Source organism: Rhinopithecus roxellana, chromosome 18 (genome assembly GCF_007565055.1).
Source record: "Rhinopithecus roxellana isolate Shanxi Qingling chromosome 18, ASM756505v1, whole genome shotgun sequence".
NCBI lineage: Eukaryota > Metazoa > Chordata > Mammalia > Primates > Cercopithecidae > Rhinopithecus > Rhinopithecus roxellana.
The window spans coordinates 63,794,654-63,816,383 of NC_044566.1; the positions used below are offsets into that span (position 1 = coordinate 63,794,654).

A 21,730-nucleotide genomic window follows, 5' to 3' on the forward strand; every position below is an offset into this window, starting at 1 on the left:
TTTTTCTCAGCACTGATATTCTTTGGTGTGTAATGGGTTCTTTCCATTACATCCTTTGCTTCCTTGCCTTTTGGCTAAAGTCAAGTTAAATATATATCCCTTCTGATTATATGCCCTCCTCAACAAAGACATTTCTGTTTGTCTGCATGTCACGCTGTGTGATTGACACCACACGACCATATGAATTATGTAGTGCAGGAAAGGGCAATATGTGCACTTACACAGGTAATCTTTCTAGCAAGAGTTTATTTAAAAATACCGTGAAGAATCAAGTCTGCTAGATTAGATTTAAACAAGGCTCAAGATTCAGACTTTCCAGATAGCACCCAGATCTTGTACTGTAACATGATCATCACATAAAACCACAAACCACACTAACCAGGGTAGTTTTAAGTAGTGATGCTAAGTAGTACATGCTAAAAGAATTTGGCATGTACTCTGAAGATTTAATTTGGTGTATTTCTCCTGAAAATCTGAAAGTTTTGAATCTGAAAATTCTGTTGAGCTAGTAATGCTGAGATTCCTGCATGTGGTTACAACTTCAGCAGAAGGACGTCTTTAGTGTTGACTCTTCCGTTCTTTATCTTGTCTCCTGCTTCGTGAAAGATCAGAAATAATACAGGACACTTGTCTAAAACTCTATTGATGAAATTTTCGGGCATAGCCTGACCTAAATTCAGATAACTGAAAGACCAAAAAGGACTTTAAGGAAGAAAATAGTTAGACAACCACTAAAGAAATCCAAGAATGATGATGTCTGCTTTATACCTACAGGCTGTTGTCTGCCATTCTCAGAGTTTCAGAAGTTGAATCTCGAGCAATAAGAGCAGATCTCACTCATCTACTAAGTCCTCAGATGGGCAAAGATATTGTTTGGTTTTTAAAACGCTGGGCAAAGACTTATCTCCTGGTGGATGAAAAACTGTATGATCAGGTCAGAATGTAAAACTGTTAAAACTTCATTTGGATTTGTGATGATGGCAGTTATAGAAGCAGGAACATTTTTCTTGGTGGGGTTTTCATCGAAATGTAACTGTTTAAGAGCAGTTCAACATTTTCTATGTTGAAGAGAATTACATGACTGGAATGCTGTTTTAATGTGTGTTTCAGAGCACATCACTTGATTTAGTTTATTTTAACCACTATTGAAGATAAAGATTATTATTTGGGAATAGATTATGTTTTTTTTTTATTTGGTGTAATATTATGTTAGTTTTTTAATACTATGGGAATAACAGAAATTGACGGGAAAATCACACTGGAAAATGTGAGTGGATTGAGGATGTCTTTTTTTTTGACCTGTGAAAATGAGTACCTGCTTGTAAAGTTGATGTGAAGTAAGCACTACTTCAGATTAGATACTGATTTCAGTTTGATTTTTCTGTTTTTTTTTTTTTTTTTTTCTTGAGTTGATCTTTCTTGCTTACCTTAAAAAATGTGTTTCCTTTCTTAAGATAAGTCTGCCATTCAGTACAGCATTCGGAGCAGATACAGAGGGTTCTCAGTGGATAATTGGCTACCTCTTACAAAAAGTCATCAGTAACCTCTCGGTCTGGAGTAGTGAGCAGGACCTTGCAAATGACACTGTGCAGCTCCTTGTCACTTTGGTGGAAAGAAGAGAAAGGTTAGCTCATTGTTGGAGGCTGACTGTGTGTGTATGTGTGTCGGTGAGAAACTCTTTTTTCCTTCCTAGTGTAGTCCTTTGAACAGGCAAATGGTTACATGGTCCTCATTCTAGCTAGAGCCTACATTTTTGGAATAGTGCATTTTAAAAACTATATCACACTATTATTACAAATGCAAATAGAGCTTTCCCTTCTTATAATTGAGCATTACATTGACTCCTTCAGGATTTGGTATCAAAGCCCTGTGAGTAACACATTAGTAATTTATAGTGTTGCGGACACTTTTATGTGGAATGTGCTCTTTTGAATTTTTAGACATCTTATCTCCATTTTAAATATTAAATACTGATATTTAAAATTTAATGTTGGAAAGTAAAATTTTTAGTGCTTTCTACAACAATTCTAGAAATGTTTTCGTTGTTCTTACTGTATAGGAATATCATTGTTATTATTACCATTGTCATTGGCTGGTTTATTGAATTCTTATAATTTACTATGTACTCTTCTAAGCACGTCATAGGTAGTATCTCGTTTAATCATTATATCAGTCTCTGCCCCGTGAGACGGTTACTATTCCTATTTTGCAGATTATAGAGAAGTGATGATTGATAGAGGTTAAATAAATTTCACATCGGCAAACAACTAGTGGGATTTGAATGTAAGCCTGTGTGACTTCAAAGTCTATCCTGTTTACTGTACTTTGCTTTAAAAGTAATTAAATCTAGCTATTTTTTATTTTTGTTTTCTTTGTGTGTATGTGTATATATAGTAATACATCTTATGTTTTGATATTTCTACCTGTAGGGCAAACTTAGTAATTCAGTGTGAGAACTGGTGGAACTTAGCTAAGCAGTTTGCAAGCCGAAGCCCACCTCTCAATTTCTTGTCAAGTCCTGTGCAGAGGACATTGATGAAGGCTCTAGTGTTAGGAGGTTTTGCACATATGGACACGGAAACCAAACAGCAGTATTGGACAGAGGTAACAGTGCCTTCTATTCTGATTGCGCCCTTTTGTGTAACTCTGTAGTTCCTTCATCTACGCATTGCCGTAAAAGAGTCTCTGGGGACATAAACATATCAGTCATAGCTTTTTTTTTATTATTTTTTTTTTATTTTTGAGACAGGGTCTTACTCTGTTGCCCAGGCTGGCGTGCAGTGGTGCAATCTCAGCTCATTGCAGCCTCTACCTCCTGGGTTCAAGCAATTCTCCTGCCTCAGCCTCCCAAGTGACTGGGACTACAGACTCATGCCACCATACCCAGCTAATTTTTGTATTTTTAGTAGAAACGGGATTTTGCCATGTTGGCCAGGCTGGTCTCAAACTCCTGGCCTCAAGCAATCTGCCCGCCTTGGCCTCCCAGAGTGCTGGGATTACAGGTGTGAGCAGCCACTGTGCCTGGCCCAGTCATAGCTTTTCTGATACTTTTTTCTCCTAATGAATGGGTTGAAGCTTCTTATTTAACAAATATTATCTTATAATTTGTCTGTACCTGCCTGTGTGCGATGACATTGAATATTATCAAGTGTTCTGCATTTTAGGCACATTTTTCCCAACTCAATTGAGAGCATGGACTGGCTTATTAAATCGTCATTAGGGATCAGGGAAACATTCTCCTGTCTCGAATAAGATGCAGATTAACCATGATAGTCATTTCCTAGGGCTGCTGTAACAAAATTCCACAATAGAAATTTGTTTTCTCCTGCTTCTGGAGGCTGGAAGTCCAAGCTATAAGGTGTCTGCAGGATTTGTTCTTTCTGAAGTCTATATGGGAAAACCTATAGCCTCTGGTAGCTTGCTGGGAGTCTTTGGCATTCCTTGATTTGTAAATGCATCACCCTGATCCCTGCCTTCATCTTCACATGCTCCCGCTGTGTGTGTCTGCATCCACACTTCCCCTTTCTATATCAGTTATATTGAACTAAGGGTCCACCCTATTCTGGTATGATCTCATCTGAACTAATTACATCTATGGCAACCCTATTTTCTTCTTCTTTTTTTCTTTGAGATGGAGTCTTGCTCTGTCACTCAGGCTGGAGTGCAGTGGTGCGATCTTGGCTCACTGCAACCTCTGCCTCCTGGGTCAAGCAATTCTCCTGTCTCAGCCTCCCGAGTAGGTGGGATTACAGGTGCACACCACCACGCCCGGCTAATTTTTGTATTTTTAGTAGAGATGCGGTTTTGCCATGTTGGCCACGCTGGTCTCCTGACCTCAGGTAATCCACCCACCTCAACCTTCCAAAACGTTGGGATTACAGGCGTGAGCCACCACGTCCAGCCAATTCTGTTATCAAATAAGTTCATGTCCTGGGGTTTGGATTTCCACATATGAGTTTTTGAGGGACACAGTTTGACCCATAACAACCATGGGCACATTATTATTATTTTTTTTTGAGACAGAGTCTTGCTCTGTGGCCCAGGCTGGAGTGCAGTGGCCGGATCTCAGCTCACTGCAAGCTCCGCCTCCCGGGTTCACGCCATTCTCCTGCCTCAGCCTCCCGAGTAGCTGGGACTACAGGCTCCCGCCACCTCGCCCGGCTAGTTTTTTGTATTTTCTAGTAGAGACGGGGTTTCACCGGGTTAGCCAGGATGGTCTCGATCTCCTGACCTCGTGATCCGCCCATCTCGGCCTCCCAAAGTGCTGGGACCACAGGCTTTAATAGGCTTTAAATCAAGGACCAAGAGTTGCCAGTGTGTGTGTAGGTGGCCAGCCTGCAGTGCTTGTGTCTAGAGGGCCCTTAGGGTTTGAGAAGGGGCACAGTATTGGAATTAGGCAGTTGTTTGTGACTTCAAATCCAGGGGAAACCAGACTGACTAAATATTTTTATTTTAAACTATGGTATTATACTGACAGCTTTAAGTCGAATTAAGATACTGTCCTCTTGAATATGAGTACTCTTATATACAGGGCAGGACTGATTATCTGAAGTTATGTTCTGTGCCAAGAGGAATTAGGTAAGGGAAAAAGGAAAAAAAAAAACAGGCGAGAGCTTTGTGTTGGGCTTCACTCTGTAGAGGTTGGCAGGCTGCAGCCCATAGGCCAAATGTGGCTTGCTGTCTGATTTTGTAAATAAAGTTTATCTTTGTTTTTTCCTTTTTGGCTAATTACTTGGAAGGAGATGGAGGGAAATGGCAGAATTCTTTGAGTGGCAGGGAGAAAGTTATGTCCCATGCTTTGGGTGTTCTGTCTTTACATGAGCCAGAAGTTAGGATGACCCTCAAAATGGGGAATGTAAAGTCTGGTTTAGATATTCTTTATGTGCTTGTCCTGCCTCCAACAATTAGAAATGTTTTGGAAAGTGAATATTTATCCAAGCAGAGGAAATAAAGCATGTGAACTGAGCTTTAAGAAAATTCCTGGTTTATTTTTACAGGTTCTTCAGCCACTTCAGCAGCGATTCTTAAGAGTAATAAACCAAGAAAACTTCCAGCAGATGTGTCAGCAAGAGGAAGTCAAGCAGGAAATCACTGCCACACTGGAGGCCCTGTGTGGCATTGCTGAGGCTACCCAGATTGACAACGTAGCAATCCTGTTTAATTTTTTAATGGACTTCCTTACCAATTGCATTGGGTTGATGGAAGTTTACAAGAATACCCCAGAGACTGTCAATCTCATTATAGAGGTTTTTGTTGAAGTTGCACATAAACAGATATGCTATCTTGGAGAGGTAAGCACTTTCTAATTTTATCCCTTCAGGATTAAAACTTTTAAAGCTGTAATAAAATAATAGATCTTTACTTCAAATTTGATTAGTATTATCTTAAATAATATTTTTGTTCCTCCAAAAGATTTTCAAAAAGATTTTTAAAAAGAACTTCTAATTCAGAGAAAGTCATGTTAATTGAATATAATTTTTTTTTTTTTATATCTTGTAAAAAGAAACAGGATATATGTGCAGAATGTTCAGATTTGTTACATAGGTATATGTGTGCCATGGTGGTTTGCTGCACCTGAATATAAATTTTTGTCCTAAAATTTTGTTAGAAAAGGGGTAAAATTTTAAAAATAATATATTAATATATGCTTTTTAGAAATAATTATTGTTTTAATGTAGTTTAAAGCAAGCATTATTGCTACTCTTGGAATTCAGAGTTAATTTATATACTTTTAAATTTCTTTAGTATCAGTGTTTGTTTCTCAAATCGATTCTACCAAGTAGCATAATTTGTGCATTTTTTTTTTGCAGTCCAAAGCTATGAACTTATATGAAGCCTGCCTTACTTTGTTGCAAGTATATTCCAAGAATAATTTAGGACGGCAAAGAATAGATGTTACAGCGGAAGAAGAGCAATACCAAGACCTGCTTCTCATTATGGAGCTTCTTACTAACCTGCTGTCCAAAGAATTCATAGATTTCAGTGATACAGGTAAAATGTAACGTGATGGTTTTTAAACTTTGTTGTTACCCTCCTTTTTATTAAAGCAAAGGATTGTTTTCTATAAGAGACATCTTATGAGGATGTTCGATTTGTGGAATAAAAGAAAGGAGATCTCTGTGGTTGAAGCGAGGGTGGGGACCCAGCGGCCCTCTTGCTTGGCTTTCCTCTTGTGAGAATATTGGAAATAGTATTTCTCATTCATTCACATCTTACTAAATGCCAAGCACTGTTCTTACCTTTCACAGTGGTGTGGAGTGAGTCCCGTGTTATTCTCACTTTATAGATGAGGAAACAGAGGCATAGAGAGCTTAAGTCACTTGGCCACAGATACTTAACCAGGACTGGGATTCAAATCCCAGCCTATGACTCCAGAGGCCAGTCTCTTCCCATGTCCCCCAAGGTGGCCACCCCAGCAAACCCTAGCAGTTTCCGGAGTGCAGCTTGGAAAGCCCTGTTGGGATGGGAAGCACTGCTCTCTGGAGTTCACAGCCCACACTTTGAAGACCTAGCCTAGTGTCTCACATACAGGATGATGGGGGAGTGGATTCGTCTGCCTGTGCCTTTACTAGCTGGTCAAATGGGTATCATAATAAATACCTTTCAGCGTGTTTGAAGGATCAGCTGTCAAGTGTCTTTGGTGCCTAGCATTGTGTCTCACAATCAATAGGTAAAAGATAGTTGCTGTTACAGGCAAGACCCGGATCAGTAATTTAAGCCTCATATATTTGTGTAGTTTTCAGTGCTGTAGAGTTCACTCCCCTCCTATCCCACTGCCCACCTTGCCTTCAAACAAAATGGATCCTGTTTCATAAGAGAAAAATGAGTCATATCTAGTCTCTCCTGTTATATGTTGTGCAGACATATAGGGTGGTGGATATTTTTGGCTCCTTCCTTGTTGTAAGATTCTAAGTTGGGTGCTATAATACCCACTTTTTTATTCTAATCCTTGAGATTGTTCTGTTTCCTTATTTTTTTCATATTCCTTATTCACTGGCTTATGGTTGTTTTTTTTTTTTTTTTTTTCTTTTTCTTTTTTTTTATTCTTGGGCCATGGTTTTTCTAGTATCTGCCCTGAGCTAGGTACCATCAACTTCACAGTGTAGAAGGTTTACTGTTTATTTTATTTTATTTTTTTTGCAGTTAACTAGGGGTACCAAGGTGAGATAGTCTGAAAAGCACTGTACAAATTCACTTTTCCTCAGTGAATTCTTTCTGGTCTGTTTTTAGGCCCAGCCTCTCACCCAAGTTTTCTAACTTTCTTCAGGTCATTTCTGCGCAATCCAGGAGTTCTTAACTTTTTCTTTTTTTCCTTGTTGTTGTTTGAGAGGCAGGATCTCCCTCTGTCATCCAGGCTAGAGTGTAGTGGCGTGATCATAGCTCTTTGCAGCCTCAACCTCAGGCTCAAATGATTCTCCCACCTCAGCCTCGCAAAGTGCTGGGATTACAGGTGTGAGCCACTGGGCCCAGCATTCTTAACCTCTTACTAATACAGTATTAGTTGGTTCATGGACTCTTGGAAACCTATAAATTTTCCAGGTGTGTCAGGACCCCAGGCTAAGAACCTTGTACCCAGAGAAATCTGTAACTAAATGTTAAGACTCAGAGATAAAACATGTATATGTTTAGATGATTTACTGTCATGATTACCCTGTGTATCATAAATCAGCTAATTGTTTCAAATTTTTCATTTCTAGACATAGTATAATCATTTTCTTGGATTCTTATTCTATGCCCCCACTCAGGCCCCTTCTCAGACCTGCTAACTCTAGAAATCTATATTTTGACTGCATTTCCTAGTTGTTTCTGACATACTACCAGATTTGTCTTATTTTCAGATTCCAGGGGAGAAGTTCAGCATTAGGCTTAACAAGTGGATTTTAAGTAGACACATACCCCTCATTTGATCTTTTGTTGTTGTTATAAGAAATATGCCCTTAATAGAAAAAAATTGTAAATATAGAGACAGAAAAATCATGCTTACTTTTGGACACCATCCAGAGTCAACTGTACATTCCATTTTAGGAATTTCTTTTTTGGTTATTTTTATTCAGTTTTCTTTGTGATCATGCTCTAAAGACAAGCTTGCTTTTGTTTTGCTTTTACTCCTGGCAAGCTGTGGACTAAATTCAATTTTATGTTCTGTCATTTTGTTTAATGCAGTGTTACCCTTTCCCTTGTCATTAGAATCTGTGATAAATGGTTATGTGGCATTCCACATTTTGGAATTTAACCTGTTTCCTAATATTGGACATCTGGAATATTTACCTTTTTGCACTTACAAATGGTGATGCACTGATCATTTCTGTGGACAAGGCTGTCTGAATTTCTGATTATATCCGTAATAGATAGAATGCTCAAAATGGTCTTTATATATTGCTTTTGAGGTTAGCCACATTTTATCCTTACCAGCAATGAAATGTTATCATTTTTACAAATTATTTTTAATGTAATGAATCAGAAGTAGTATCTTTTTAACATTTGTATTGCTTGATTAATAGTTGGAATGGACTGTTTTCCTTTAGAGTCAAGACTTTGATAAATGTTTGTTTAGAGATGTTAGTTTATCTGTTTAGGTCTTAGTATTCTCATTAATTTAGATATAAGTCATATGTAGTAAGAATGATAACCTTTGTCATACTGGTTGTCCTTTTTAAAATTACTTTCTTTTTTATGTAACATTTTAATTTCTGTATTTCCTGCATTCCTTTTAAGCTTAGAAATAATAATATTTTTAAGAAATATTTTTATAGAAATAATAATATACACACTTGAAATCAAATGGATATTTCTATAGAAATTGTTTCATATTATGGCTACTATGCCAGTAGATTTTATATTTCAAAACATTGATTAAGCATTAGTTTTATTTCTAGACTGTCCCTTGCTCTTAACCTCCCCAATACTTCCGTATCAAGTACTCATATCCCCTAATAAAACTCAAAAGGATGACACAGGACTGGGGTCTCAGATCCTTTTTTTCACCCCTGGGTGTGCTGTCCCCTCCATCTCCTCGCCAGAGACTGGGCAGGACGAGATCAGATTCTCTATTATTCACTCATTGATTTATTTAGCCTCTAGAGGTGAGTTTATTTTCATAAAGACAGAATACACACTTGGAAGATTTATTGATGTTACCACCATAAGCCTGCATCCTTTTATTTTCATAGATGAAGTGTTCAGAGGACATGAGCCAGGTCAAGCAGCAAACAGATCTGTGTCAGCAGCAGATGTTGTGTTGTACGGAGTAAACCTAATTCTGCCTTTGATGTCACAGGATCTCTTGAAGGTAATTAATGAAATTGAATGTCAACATACAACTATATGTAATTGAAGTTCAAAGATACTTTAGACAAGAATATGTCTGTGATTTAATTAAGTAGTTGTATCTGTTAAATGCACATGAAGATGCAGTTTTTGCATTTTCATTAATGGTTACTTGTGCGTGCTTCTCAGTAACATGGGCCCTTACTCAGTCTCTGTTTCTGCCCCAGAGTCCTGCAGGCACCCACACATTAGTGACTCGTTTTGTCAGGGAGTGCTACAGAAAGAAGCCTGTCCTTTTAGAAACGACATTCTGTTAGCAGTTTTGATTACCTCATAATTTGTCACTAAGGGAATAAAGTAAGTTAAAAGTTTCAGTGTTTTCCTCTGATACTTTCTGAACATCATTCTCAGGTTAAAGGATTGAGCAAAGGAAGGCATTTTCCAAGGGGCACCGTGTAAAAATGGGATGGTAAGCATCCAAGACTGATGCTGTTTTAAAGTTTTTGCACGTTCTGACTACGTTATGCCTTGGTTTTGCCAGTTAATATTGAGGGTGTGGTGGCGGTGAGGCAACATTTTTCTACCATCTATAAGTACCCTAGAGGGAGGTCTCTTGTCATGAGTTCTTATAGCAGGATAAGGGTGGGGATGAGGACATGGGTGGAAAAGAAAGGAGGACTTTGTGTATGTGCCTGTGTGCGTGCACACACACACGGGATAAAGACAAGGAAGGAGAGTAGGAGGAAGTAAGAGAGTAGAGGCTGAGAAGTGTCCAGAAGGTGAGTACGTACGAGAAGAGTGGGTCCTGTCAGATTGCCAGCACAGCAGGGTCGAACCGTGTGCTTCCCTCCTTGAGAACATCTCTAACTATTGGAAACAATGCTGATGATCCATGGTATTCATGCAGCAGCCAGCCAGCAGGATGAGGAAGTTTAGTCAACTCTTCATATTCATTTGCATGTAGGGCTTGTTTAAACAAGCCAGTAAACATTTAAGTGTGTATTTTTCTTAAGTGTGTTTGAACCATATTACCTACTTTTACCTCAGTTCTCTAGGATAGTACAACTGGAAGAATGTTTTTGGAAGCGTAAAGACCGAATACTCTGCTCTGTGCATAGTCTTTACAATTTGTATTAACGTTGAATTTTTTCAACATGCTTGAATGGGAATACATTTAAAAAAAGGTTTTACTCCCAGGTTGTTTAATAATTTTAAATCTGGCTGCCTTGTTTACTTTTTCAGGGTAAACATAGAATATCTGAAATTGACCTTAGCTTTTATTAACTATCTAGAAGATCATTGTTTAGACTGTCTGTTACTTTGTTTTATAGTAGTTACTAAAATATGCCCTTTATTTGTACCTGTTTTACATTTAGTTTGGTCTTCATGTTTTCCATATCTTGTACATGTTTTAAAGAAATCATTATATTTAGAAGCTTGTCAGTTACTTTATTGCATTGATGAAAATAAAAATTGGATACTAATGAGCATCCAAATAATTTAATATTTCTTTTTCAGTTTCCAACCCTTTGTAATCAATACTACAAACTAATCACATTTATTTGTGAGATTTTTCCTGAAAAAATACCACAGCTTCCTGAGGATCTGTTTAAAAGTCTGATGTACTCCCTAGAATTAGGAATGACATCATATCCTTTAAATGAACATCATTGTTACCTGTCATTTGGGGAAAAAGATCTTCCTTTAAAGAAAAGTGTTTTAAGTTTACATTTTTCGTTTTTCTTTTGTGGTTCAATTTTATTTCTTAAAAAAACCTGGGCCAGGCGCGGTGGCTCACACCTGTTATTCCAGCACTTTGGGAGGCCAAGGCGGGTGGATCACCTGAGGTCAGGAGTTCAAGACCAGCCTGGCCAACATAGTGAAACCCCATCTCTACAAAAATACAAAAAATTAGCTGGGCATGGTGGTGTGTGCCTGTAGTCCCAGCCACTTGGGAGGCTGAGGCAGGAGAATCGCTTGAACCCAGGAGGCGGAGGTTGCAGTGAGCTGAGATTGTGCGGTTGCCCTCCAGCCTGGGCAACGAGAGCGAAACTCTGTCTCAAAAAAAAAACAAAAACGAAACAAAAACCTGTCACTTCTGTAACTGCTCTGTTTCTTTCGTTAGTTTGCCTCGTCCTGTCCTTTCACAGATCTCTGAGGCATTCGGTCCCTGGTTCCAGAGTTACCCCTTCATCAGGGTCCCATTAGTAATGTTGAGCTGGGTCTCTGGTCGTAGCTGTGATTGTAGAGAATAATATGACTTTTTAATAAGGTGTATGTATCATAAACTGAAACAAGCTGTACATCACCAGGCTCAAACCCAGAACCCTTACAGGCGATCTGAAGAACACTGGAAATCTTCTTTCCTTATATAACTCAGTGAAGAGGTTGCCCAGGAGTCTGCTTGTGTGTCTGTATTCATTTCTAGAAACACTCATCCGTTTAACACTAGCTATAATTTTTTTTATCTTTTATAAATCGAATATATCCAATCGAGTTTGTTCTTTGACCTTCATGATCAGAATGAGTTCGGAGGTTTGCCAGCTCTGCCTGGAGGCCCTGACACCGTTAGCTGAACAGTGTGCAAAAGCACAAGAAACAGACTCACCACTTTTTCTAGCAACACGGCACTTTCTGAAGGTAAGATGTCTGTGGTAGGTCAGAAAATCATCTACTTTCAAAAGTATGGTCAGTACACAGAATTCTGCATTCGAATGAGGAAATGCTTCCATTCTTTCGGGGGCGAGGAAACTGTGACTTCGTGTTCACTGTTATTTCCTGGAGATCAACTCTTCATGGACACATTCTCATCCACTATTTTTTGTGTTCTTGAAGATTGATGTGGTAAATATTGAGGGAATTTGATATCGTTGATTATTCAGATACCACAGCAAGTTGCAATGCCTTTTTTTTTTTTTTAAACATTAAGGAAAATTTCAGATTGATTTAATAAATAGAATAACAACCAACCCTCTCTTTTTCTTTTTTGGACTGGGGAGGGACTGGAGGATATATGATCATCCTGTATTTTTATTTATGTCTTAATGTAATTTCAGCTGGTTTTTGATATGCTGGTTTTGCAAAAGCACAACACAGAGATGACCACTGCAGCTGGCGAAGCTTTCTACACGTTGGTGTGTTTGCACCAGGTACTGGACATGCCTCTTTTCAGGGGACTCTTCTCATTCTGTTTTGCAAAGAAATTGTTGAGATAGATGGTGGGTCATTAATCCCCCCTTTCTTATGGGATCTGTGACTCAGTGCCTCAGTTCTGTTTCAGTGGGGCAATATTTCTTAGCTTCTTTATTAGCTTTCACATGTCAGTTTGTGTTTATCTGACAGCTGTTTGACAATTCAAAGCATTTATTTTTTGTCCTCCACCATTATGAACCATCTTTTGTAATGGTCACTGCCCCAAAGCCTGTGCTAGGAATGACGAATACATAATGGGTGTGTGAAGAATTCATGGTTTTGTAAGAGAAACAAGGTGGCAGACAAGGAAGAGTCTGCCTTCAGACAGTATGGAAGACAGTGTTTTATTGCATATTATAGAAAACAGTATATTATTTCATTTTGTTGATCTTTTAAAGACTCTGAAGCATCACTGATAATGGGGTTAATAGAAGAGTTAGGCTAGCTTCCCCGTCTCCCCGCTTTTGATGGAATAGGTGCCTGTGAAATGTATGAAAAGGACCATATTGAATATTTTCCTGCCTCAGTTTCCCATTTTCCTCTCCCATGCATATACACACACATATATATACACACATATATGTATATATACACCTCCCAGCATGGCCAAGAAGCTATGGCATTTTATTTCCATCTTTAAAAAGGGTTTAGAGCAGGTCTTCCATACTATTTTAAAGACCTCCTTTCTCTGGATTTCCTGTAACATCTGTGCCCCAAGCTGAGTGCTCTGGGGCTCTATTTCCTGCCCTCTGCGGTAGGCTGCCACTTCCTGCAGGTGGTACCCCTCTCAACTCTGTGCCCTTTCTCTGTCATTTCATATACTTGTTGCTTACTAGCAAGGTAGTCTTCTTGTCTGCATATATTTAAACCATTACATTCTGATCCTCTCTCCCTCCTTCTTTTCTTTGTTTCTTTTTTCTTTCTCTCTCTTTTTTCTTTTCTTTTATCTCTTTCTTTTCTTTCCTTTCTTTCTTCCTCCCTCCCTTCCTCCCTTCCCCTTCTCCCTCCCTCCCTCCTTTCCTCCCCCCCTTCCACCTTCTGTCCCTTCCTCCCTCCCCTCCCCTCCTCTCCCCTCCTCTCCCCTCCCCTTCCATTTTAACATATTTGCACACTGTAGAACAGAGCAGGTTTTAGGAATGGCCAGTATGAAACCTGCTGCCTGGCCCCAGAGGCTCTGCTATCTCACTTTTTTTTTTTTTTTTTTTTTTGAGACACTTTATTACCCAGGCTGGAGTGCACTGGTGCAATTACTGCTCACTCCAGCCTCGGCCTCCTGGCCTCAAGCGATCCTCCTGCCTCAGCTCCCCAAGTAGTGGGGACTACAGGTATGCACCACCACACCTGGCTTATTTTTTGTAGAGACAGAGTTTCACCATGTTGCCCAGGCTTGTATAGAACTCCTGAACTTAAGAAATCATCCACCCTCCTCGGCCTCCCAAAGTGCCTAGGATTACAGGTGTGAGCCCCACGCCTTGCCACCTCTACCATTTCTTATGAGTAGGGAAATGATAGGAGATTATACTTGGTCCCTGTGAACAGGACTGTCCCTTGGATAGGGTAGTCAGGGGTGCCGCTCTGGCTCCATGGTTGGGGATTGGGATGCTGCACCTTACCCTCCTTTTCCAAATGTAATTAACGTTTGGTTTCACCATTTTGGTCTATCATGATACCCCAAGAAGCCAGTGAAAAATTACAGCATGCCAGGCGCAGTGGCTCATGCCTGTAATTTTTGCACTTTGGGAGACCAAGGTGTGTGGATCGATTGAGGCCGGGAGCTTGAGACCAGCCTGCTTAACATTGCAGAACCCCGTCTCTACTAAAAACACAAAAATGAACCAGGCTGGTGGTGCATGCCTGTAGTCCCAGACTCTTGGGAGGCTGAGGTGGGAGGGTCACTTGAACCCAGGAAGCAGAGGTTGCAGTGAGACAGGATCTCACTCTGTTGCCCAGGCTGTAGTGCAGTGGAGCAGTCATGGCTCACTGCAGCCTCAACCTCCTGGGCTCAAGCGATCCTCCCACTTCAGCCTCCCAGGTAGCTGGGACTACAGCTGTGCACCACCACAACTGCCTAAGTTTTAAATTTTTTGTAGAGGTGGGATCTCACTGTGTTGCCCAGGCTGGTCTCAAATTCCTGGGCTCAAACAGTCCTCCCTCCTCAGCCTCCCAAAGTGCTAGCATTAAAGGCCTGAGCCACTATGTCTGACCAGGCCAGCTTTTTTTTTGTTTTTTAGACAGAGTCTCACTTTGTCCCAGGCTGGAGTGCAGTGGTGCGACGTCCGCTCATTGCAAGCTCCGCCTCCCGGGTTCCCGCCTTTCTCCTGCCTCAGCCTCCCGAGTAGCTGGGACTACAGGCGCCGCCACCTCGCCCGGCTAGTTTTTTTTGTATTTTTAGTAGAGACGGGGTTTCACCGTGTTAGCCAGGATCGTCTCTATATCCTGACCTCGTGATCTGCCCGCCTCGGACCCCCAAAGTGCTGGGATTACAGGCGTGAGCCACCGCGCCCGGCCTCCAGGCCAGCTTTTTTTGAGAGCTTACCTCTGTCCTGGTTGAATTTCCCTTAAGCCTAAACCTTCTTCCACTTTCCTTTTTAAGCCTTTACAATAGAGTATTAAAAATAGAAAATTGGCCGGGCGCGGTGGCGGCGCCTGTAGTCCCAGCTACTCGGGAGGCTGAGGCAGGAGAATGGCGGGAACCCGGGAGGCGGAGCTTGCAATGAGCCGAGATCCGGACACTGCACTCCAGCCCGGGCGACAGAGCGAGACTCCGTCTCAAAAAAAAAAAAAAAAAGAAAAAAGAAAATTTCCCATATTCCTGTATTTACTAAAGTCCTTTTCCTGCCCTTTCTCTAAGAGCTGCTGGGCACAATGCCGGTTTGGAGCTTTCAGAGGGCCCTGCTCCACTTGGAGAAGGCGCTGGAATATATTTCTCCGCCCCCTCCTCCCAAAAGGCTCCTGCCTGTTCTGTCTTTGTGCACACCGCTGTCCTCAGAACTGGGTGTACAATATATCTCTATTAACCTCTGGGGAACTATTGCAGACTTAGATTATATGTAAAATGCAAAATAAATAGGAATAACGTGCTTTGAAGAGGCAGCACAACAAAGTTATTTATCACATGGGTCTTGGGGCTACATTGCCTGGACTCTTGCTTGATCTGGGCCACATCACTTCACCTCACTGAGTGTCCAAACTTTCACCTCTGGAATAGGAATAGAAACATACCGGTCTCAAAGCATTGTTGTAAATGATAGATGAATTAATTCATGTAAAAGGTTTTCAAACAGTAGTACTTAAATGCTGAATTACTCTAAGTGTTAACTCTTAAAATGTGCCCCTGCCTTTTGGAACCCCACAGTCCAGTAACTGATATGATCTACTTGTATGATATTCTAAGGAGGATACTTGTGTTTTCTTTATCTCTTCAATAGGCTGAATATTCTGAACTGGTCGAAACATTACTGTCAAGTCAGCAAGACCCAGTTATTTACCAGAGATTAGCAGATGCCTTCAATAAGCTCACTGCAAGCAGCACTCCTCCCACGCTGGACCGGAAGCAGAAGATGGCCTTCTTAAAGAGTTTAGAAGAATTTATGGCAAATGTCGGTGGTCTCCTTTGTGTAAAATAAACAACATAACTTCATGCTTTAGATCCTTTCTGCAAAGTGCACTGAATTGCTGAAAGTTGACTTGAGTCTTGTCCTATTCCTCAGTTCATTTGGCCATTTTGGATTTTGGAGAGCCTGAAACTTTGATATGTATGTAATACAGTGAAACAGGAGAGGTCAACTTGGCATCAGCTTCTGCTGTTAAGTGTTAGCCACAATCTGTCATACATATGTCTTTTAGATTTTGAATGATTTAAAATTTTCAAAATGAAATTCCATATATGTGCAAACAGATATGGGCACCACGAAATACATATGCAGTGCCTTTTTTCCTTTTAACATAGGTGGCTAGCCAAAGTTTAGAATTTTTGTCATTAAATATGAAATGGATATATGCTAGGTAGTGTTTCTCAACATCTCCATAGATCACCTGCATCACTTGAGGAGCTGGTGAAAAGGTAGATTCTTAGGCCCAGCGCCATCTGTAGACCTTCAGAGTCTTAATGTCTGGTTGTTGGGCCCAGGAGTCTTTATGTTAATAAGCTTCTCCTTTCCGTCACCCCAAAAGTTTTGAATCAATGAAAGAGACATTGAAAACTCTTCAGAGGTTTTATGCTTTCTAGCTTTTCCTCCCTTTGATGATTGGGTTTATAATTCAGCAGGAAGGGGAGACATCACCAGGGGTTTGTTGGCTTTTTCTTAGCTTGCTTTCTTGCTTGCTTGCTTTTCTTGCTTTCTGTCTCTTTCTTTCTTTTCTCTCTGTCTCTCTTACATCAATCCAGTGTTGCAGGTTTTGTGTGATACAAGTCACTAATCATACTCTGATGCCTGAACTTGAGGAGGAAAATACATGTATATTTTTGTTCTATAAAAATAACCTTAGGAACTGTAGCCATTTCATTGCCTTAATTTTAAGAGGAAAGTACAAAAACAGCTGATTTGTTTTAGTAAGAAACCACGTCTTGATGCTTCAGAGTTGGTTTAGGGTGTTAGCTGCTGTGAACCTGTTGCCCCTTTTGATCGTGTATTTATGTAGGTTTATCGGTGAAATGAAAGGCTTGTTCCCGTCTAGTCTAACTTTTTGAGTGTGTTTCTCTCCAGCCACATAGCCCATATCTATTCTAAATGGCTTGCTTAAGCAATAATTATTGTAAAGGATGTGAATTACTGATTCACACAGACTATTGCACGTTGGGGCATTAGGGGCAATAATTCTTCTCCAGTCATGGGAGCCAGTGAATTTAATTTCAGAGGTTAAAAATTCACTTTAGATCCTCTAGTTTGATCTTTTAATCAGGATTTTTATACAGCTGCCATGCTCCCCTAATTCAGTGTGCCAGCTTACATTGTGGAAATAAAAGCTAATTTATACACAGCAGGCATATGAAACTCCACTCATTGCAATACTTTCACAACACAGTGACAGGTAGAGGACTGTGGCACAGGTGCATTCATGAAACTCTGCTTCCACCATGTTCCTGATACCTATCTGCTACACCATTCTGCAAATACAGTTTTTCTACCTGATTGCATATAGCATATATGTCATTACATGTGATGCTGTGCAAAACTTTGTATAATTCTGTGTTATTAACAGTTAACAAAACTGGAGCATCTAAATTACGTCCAACCTGTGCATGTGATGTTAGGTAGATGTGAATGCAGGGCCTTGGGCCATAACTTACATTTCTCTCAATTTGATCACCATTGAGTCACAATTAAGGGGAAGCAAAAACATCTTGAAAAGACTGCTAGGAAGGAAACTAATACCAGTCATCCTGAAGTACACGTTTCTGTATTTTAAAAAATGCTTTGATGCATTTATTTTTTGGTGTTTTTTTTTTTCCCTTAAAAAACCTGAAGTGACATGCAGCAGTAATCTGTTTGTTCTGCATTGTTCTTGGTGTTGTGTGTCCCAGCGCCCTCCGGCTTTCTCAGCTGCTGTGAATTATGTGTATCTGTGTGTGCTAAGTACAGTCTCTTTACCAAAGGGCACTGAAACACACAATTGACTGGACAGGTCCACGCGCCATGACAAAACTATAATCAAGGTATTAAAAATAAAGATGAGTGGGAAAGGAATGCCTTGGTAAGTAAAAAGGCATCTATATGTAACAACTTTTATCCAGATGGCAACATATTTGCAGAATTTGCCCAGATCCTATTACAATACTGAAAATAGAAAATCTCACCTCCATATTCCTGAGGTCTAATTTCATTAGACTAGTTTTAGTTTAAAAAGACCTTCCTCAGATTGGACCAAATAATACTTAACGAGATCACCAGAATGTTGAATGTTGGCACACTGGGGTGAGGAGAAGCCACTACCATTTTTTAGGTGATGGGGATGCCACTGAGTTGCAACGGCTAGACCTTTTCCGGGTGGTTGTGTGCGTGTTTGCCTGATTGGATGCTTGTTCACTTTGTGTTTTATTTTGTCCAGTTTTGTCTTGAGTGTGTTTATTAACTTCTCCTGTCTTGTTTTGTTTTAATGCTCTTGGCCCAGTGGGTCTCAAGAACACTGGCTTAAATCTAGTCAGTTTTTTTTCTGTTAAAACTGACTGTTGTTAAAACATTTTTTAAAACAAAAACATTATTTGTACCCTCTTTTATATATGTCAAAGGGATACTGTCAAGTATTTCATTTTTAGATTTTTGTTTTATAAAATTTCTGTTGTTCGTATAGTATCCTTTAACCTCTAGTTTTCCATACATTCTTTGTTTCTCGTTTTCCTTGACCCATTTATTTCCCAAGGCAAAATCACGAAAGACTTTGTACTTTCACAGTCTGTTACTGTAGTAGCACCGGTAACTGTGTTCTTGTTTTGTTAAAAGGATTGATTTGCTTTTATGGTCCTTATGCTGGATGGGTGGCTGCCTCAGTAGCAACACTACCTGACAGTATTCGACAGTGTCCTTTCCAACACCGTTATTCGGGTCTTACAGGCTGGCCATCTCTGTTAGAAGACAGTCGCATGTTAACATCACTGCATTGAGTTTTTGTCTGGTGTAAAGTGTGACATTTAATGTAAACAAACCGCAGGTTTTTTTCAAACTAATTTTAAGAATTTAGTCTTATTTCATTGTAAACTGTGTATCTAATTATTTACATTACTCTGTTCAGATGAGATAGTTACTACTACTTGTCCATGAATTTCATTTGAAAAGCAACTATCTATACAATTTCCCCCATCAGCATTATTTAACACTCCCCTTAACTGTCTTTGAACTTTCTCTTTTACCAAAAATGTCAAGTCTTTATAGTTATAATATCACCATGTTTCCCATTTCTGTTAATACTTCTATGAACCCCTCAAGTATTGAAGGGAACTAGCTGTCAGTTTCAAGGATTACAAGTTTGAGTCTCCTAATATACAACATCATTCTGAACCCTGAAATAATATTTTTCTCTGTTATAATTTTTATCTGTGTGCCACCTCTGTTGTTAGAGGTGGTTGTCAGTAGACCTTACTGAGTTAGTTGTCTTTAATGAGGAGTTATTATTGGTTCCTGAATAAAACATTAACCTTTTAAGTCAGAAGGAACCTCAGGACTTCTTAAGGTTTGTTTGTATTTTTTAAAACCAGAGAATAAGGAACTGATTTGGCTATGAGGTTTAACATTATAATTTTCTGTAAGCTTTCCCACAAAACAGCATTGTTGATTTGAAGATATTATAATGTGTTAAACTGTTTTTTAAATGGAAGTGGTTATTCTCCGACTTGGTAACTATGTTCTGAAAACACTGCATTTAAAAATTTTTAAAAATTCGTTTTCTAAAATTAAAATGTCCAAATTAGGCATATTGCTGAGCTCAGATTGATGTGAAGTGCCGTGGTTCCGGCTGAATTTTAAGCATATTTTCATTTAGATATAAAATATGTGAAGTATGCTTGGTTGATTATAGTGGGAACCCATGACATAGTTCACCAAAGAATATGTTTGGTTCAATAAAAATAGAAGTTTCATACTGGGCATTCATTCTGTTTTAAGAGAATGAATGAAGAATCGGTTTCCTGCTGTAGCGCTCTATGGGGAAGTCTTAGTAAAGACTGGAATGCTGAAGCCGGCTGTGGCAGTTCCCTCCTAAGAGTTGGGCGGTGTGGCTCGCCCATGACCCGCGTGAAGCTCACGTCTTTACCCTCCTCTCCCACTGTGGTTTGATATTTCCCTGTTCCCAGGCCCTCCCAGCAATTGGAGAGATTTTTTTTTTTTTTTTTTTTAATTTTGGTTTTGGTTTGTTTTTTTCCCCCCAGTCTGCATTCTTAGGCCTCTTAGCTATTAGGAACTGTCAGATACATACTAGTAGCTAATTTTCCTAGCCTGAAATTACATACTGCATCTGCACTATGTACCTACTGGGGATCTGACCTCAAGTGTTTTCTGAGCCCAGGCTTCCTGGTGTGGTGTCTTTTACCACATAAAATTATTACAGATTGCAAATGTTGGTATTGTGATTTGATTCTCTGTACAAAGAAAGAAGCTCTATGCAGTGAGTTTGTGGTTTAATGGTCACAAAAATGTTAGCACTGCTACCACTCAGCACGTGTAAAATTTTTTAAATTTATAAATATTAAAATTTTAAACTTACACTAAGACTTTTCAGTTTTTTTTAAAGACCCAGGGATGAGTGTACTGTTTAAATATTTACCTCTATTAACATAACTAATGAAGGTATAAAGTTGCATTTAGTTTTTCAGAAGATGCTGCAATATGGTTTTAGGAAATAAATTAAGGCCACATATTGAGCCAGTTATAGGCCGAATATCAGGTTGATAAAATTTTATTTGTATTTTTAAAATTCATAAATGGGAGTTAAAATGTGTCTTGTCACTAAATATTTTTATTACATGTTTGTTTTGACCATGTGTGATTTGTTCGTGGGTATTTAGCTAGACTCTTTTATGAAACTCATTGAAATGGTGCTAGTTTCTTTACCATTATAGGAATATTGACACTGGGGACATTACACAGTCCTAAAATAATTTTAAACTTAAAAAAATGAAGACATCTGTACAGATAAAAATCAAGATTTGCATTACCTTCTGGGAGAACCCCTGGTACTCACAGCATATCCAGTATTAGAAATATAACAATTCTGTCTATATTTTATAATATTTATCTCAGCCCACAGCCTTAAAAACAATTTCACAGTTAAGTGATTATCTTTGGTGCATATTTAGTAAATACTTTTAGCAGTTTGAGTCATTCTTTTTGGCCTTTCAGGGAAAGTGGTTAATTACCATCTTATTGTGTGCTAGACAAATCCACCCTTTGCCTAGTGTTAAATCTTGTAAACATATGAAGTGAAAAGTTAATTTTTAAAGAAAATGCATTTTTAAAATGTTCATTTTTAACCTGAATATGCTTTGAATATTCTTTGATTTGTAATGCTGTTATTTAGGTTATATTGAGATTTATTCCCCTCCAAAGGTGGATAAAGAAAAGTTGTTTAAGAAAACCAATTAGAGTGTATTTTTGTTTCCTTTCTTTCATTACCAAGTGTGGGGCCATACACACAAGCTAATCATCTGTCATTTGAGAGCCACAGATGATTTCAAAGGTCCCAAATATATAAAAATCTGTAACTGCTTTTTAAAAAGACATCTTTAATGGGGCTCTCCAAAAATACAGTTTGGTTGCTTATGAGTGACGCCTTTGACTGG

The 21,730-nt window shown here is 39.2% G+C and overlaps 1 protein-coding gene across 5 annotated transcripts in view; it reads left to right on the forward strand.

Moving 5' to 3' along the window:
• XPO4 (exportin 4) overlaps positions 1–20,912 on the forward strand; it is a 115,443-nt gene extending 94,531 nt beyond the window's left edge. For 3 of the 5 annotated variants that reach the window (XM_010361254.2, XM_030922194.1, XM_030922195.1), the window contains 10 exons: positions 775–934; positions 1,455–1,624; positions 2,430–2,604; positions 4,998–5,291; positions 5,811–5,991; positions 9,171–9,289; positions 10,786–10,916; positions 11,790–11,907; positions 12,324–12,416; positions 15,888–20,912. In XM_010361254.2, coding sequence (XP_010359556.1) covers positions 775–934; positions 1,455–1,624; positions 2,430–2,604; positions 4,998–5,291; positions 5,811–5,991; positions 9,171–9,289; positions 10,786–10,916; positions 11,790–11,907; positions 12,324–12,416; positions 15,888–16,085 — 1,639 coding nt within the window. In that variant the 3' untranslated portion in view covers positions 16,086–20,912. Of the gene's footprint in view, positions 1–774; positions 935–1,454; positions 1,625–2,429; positions 2,605–4,997; positions 5,292–5,810; positions 5,992–9,170; positions 9,290–9,494; positions 10,737–10,785; positions 10,917–11,789; positions 11,908–12,323; positions 12,417–15,887 lie in introns of those variants that run through there. The other 2 variants (XR_004054700.1, XM_030922196.1) reach the window with 2 other exon arrangements.
• Positions 20,913–21,730: the final 818 nt, after the last annotated feature.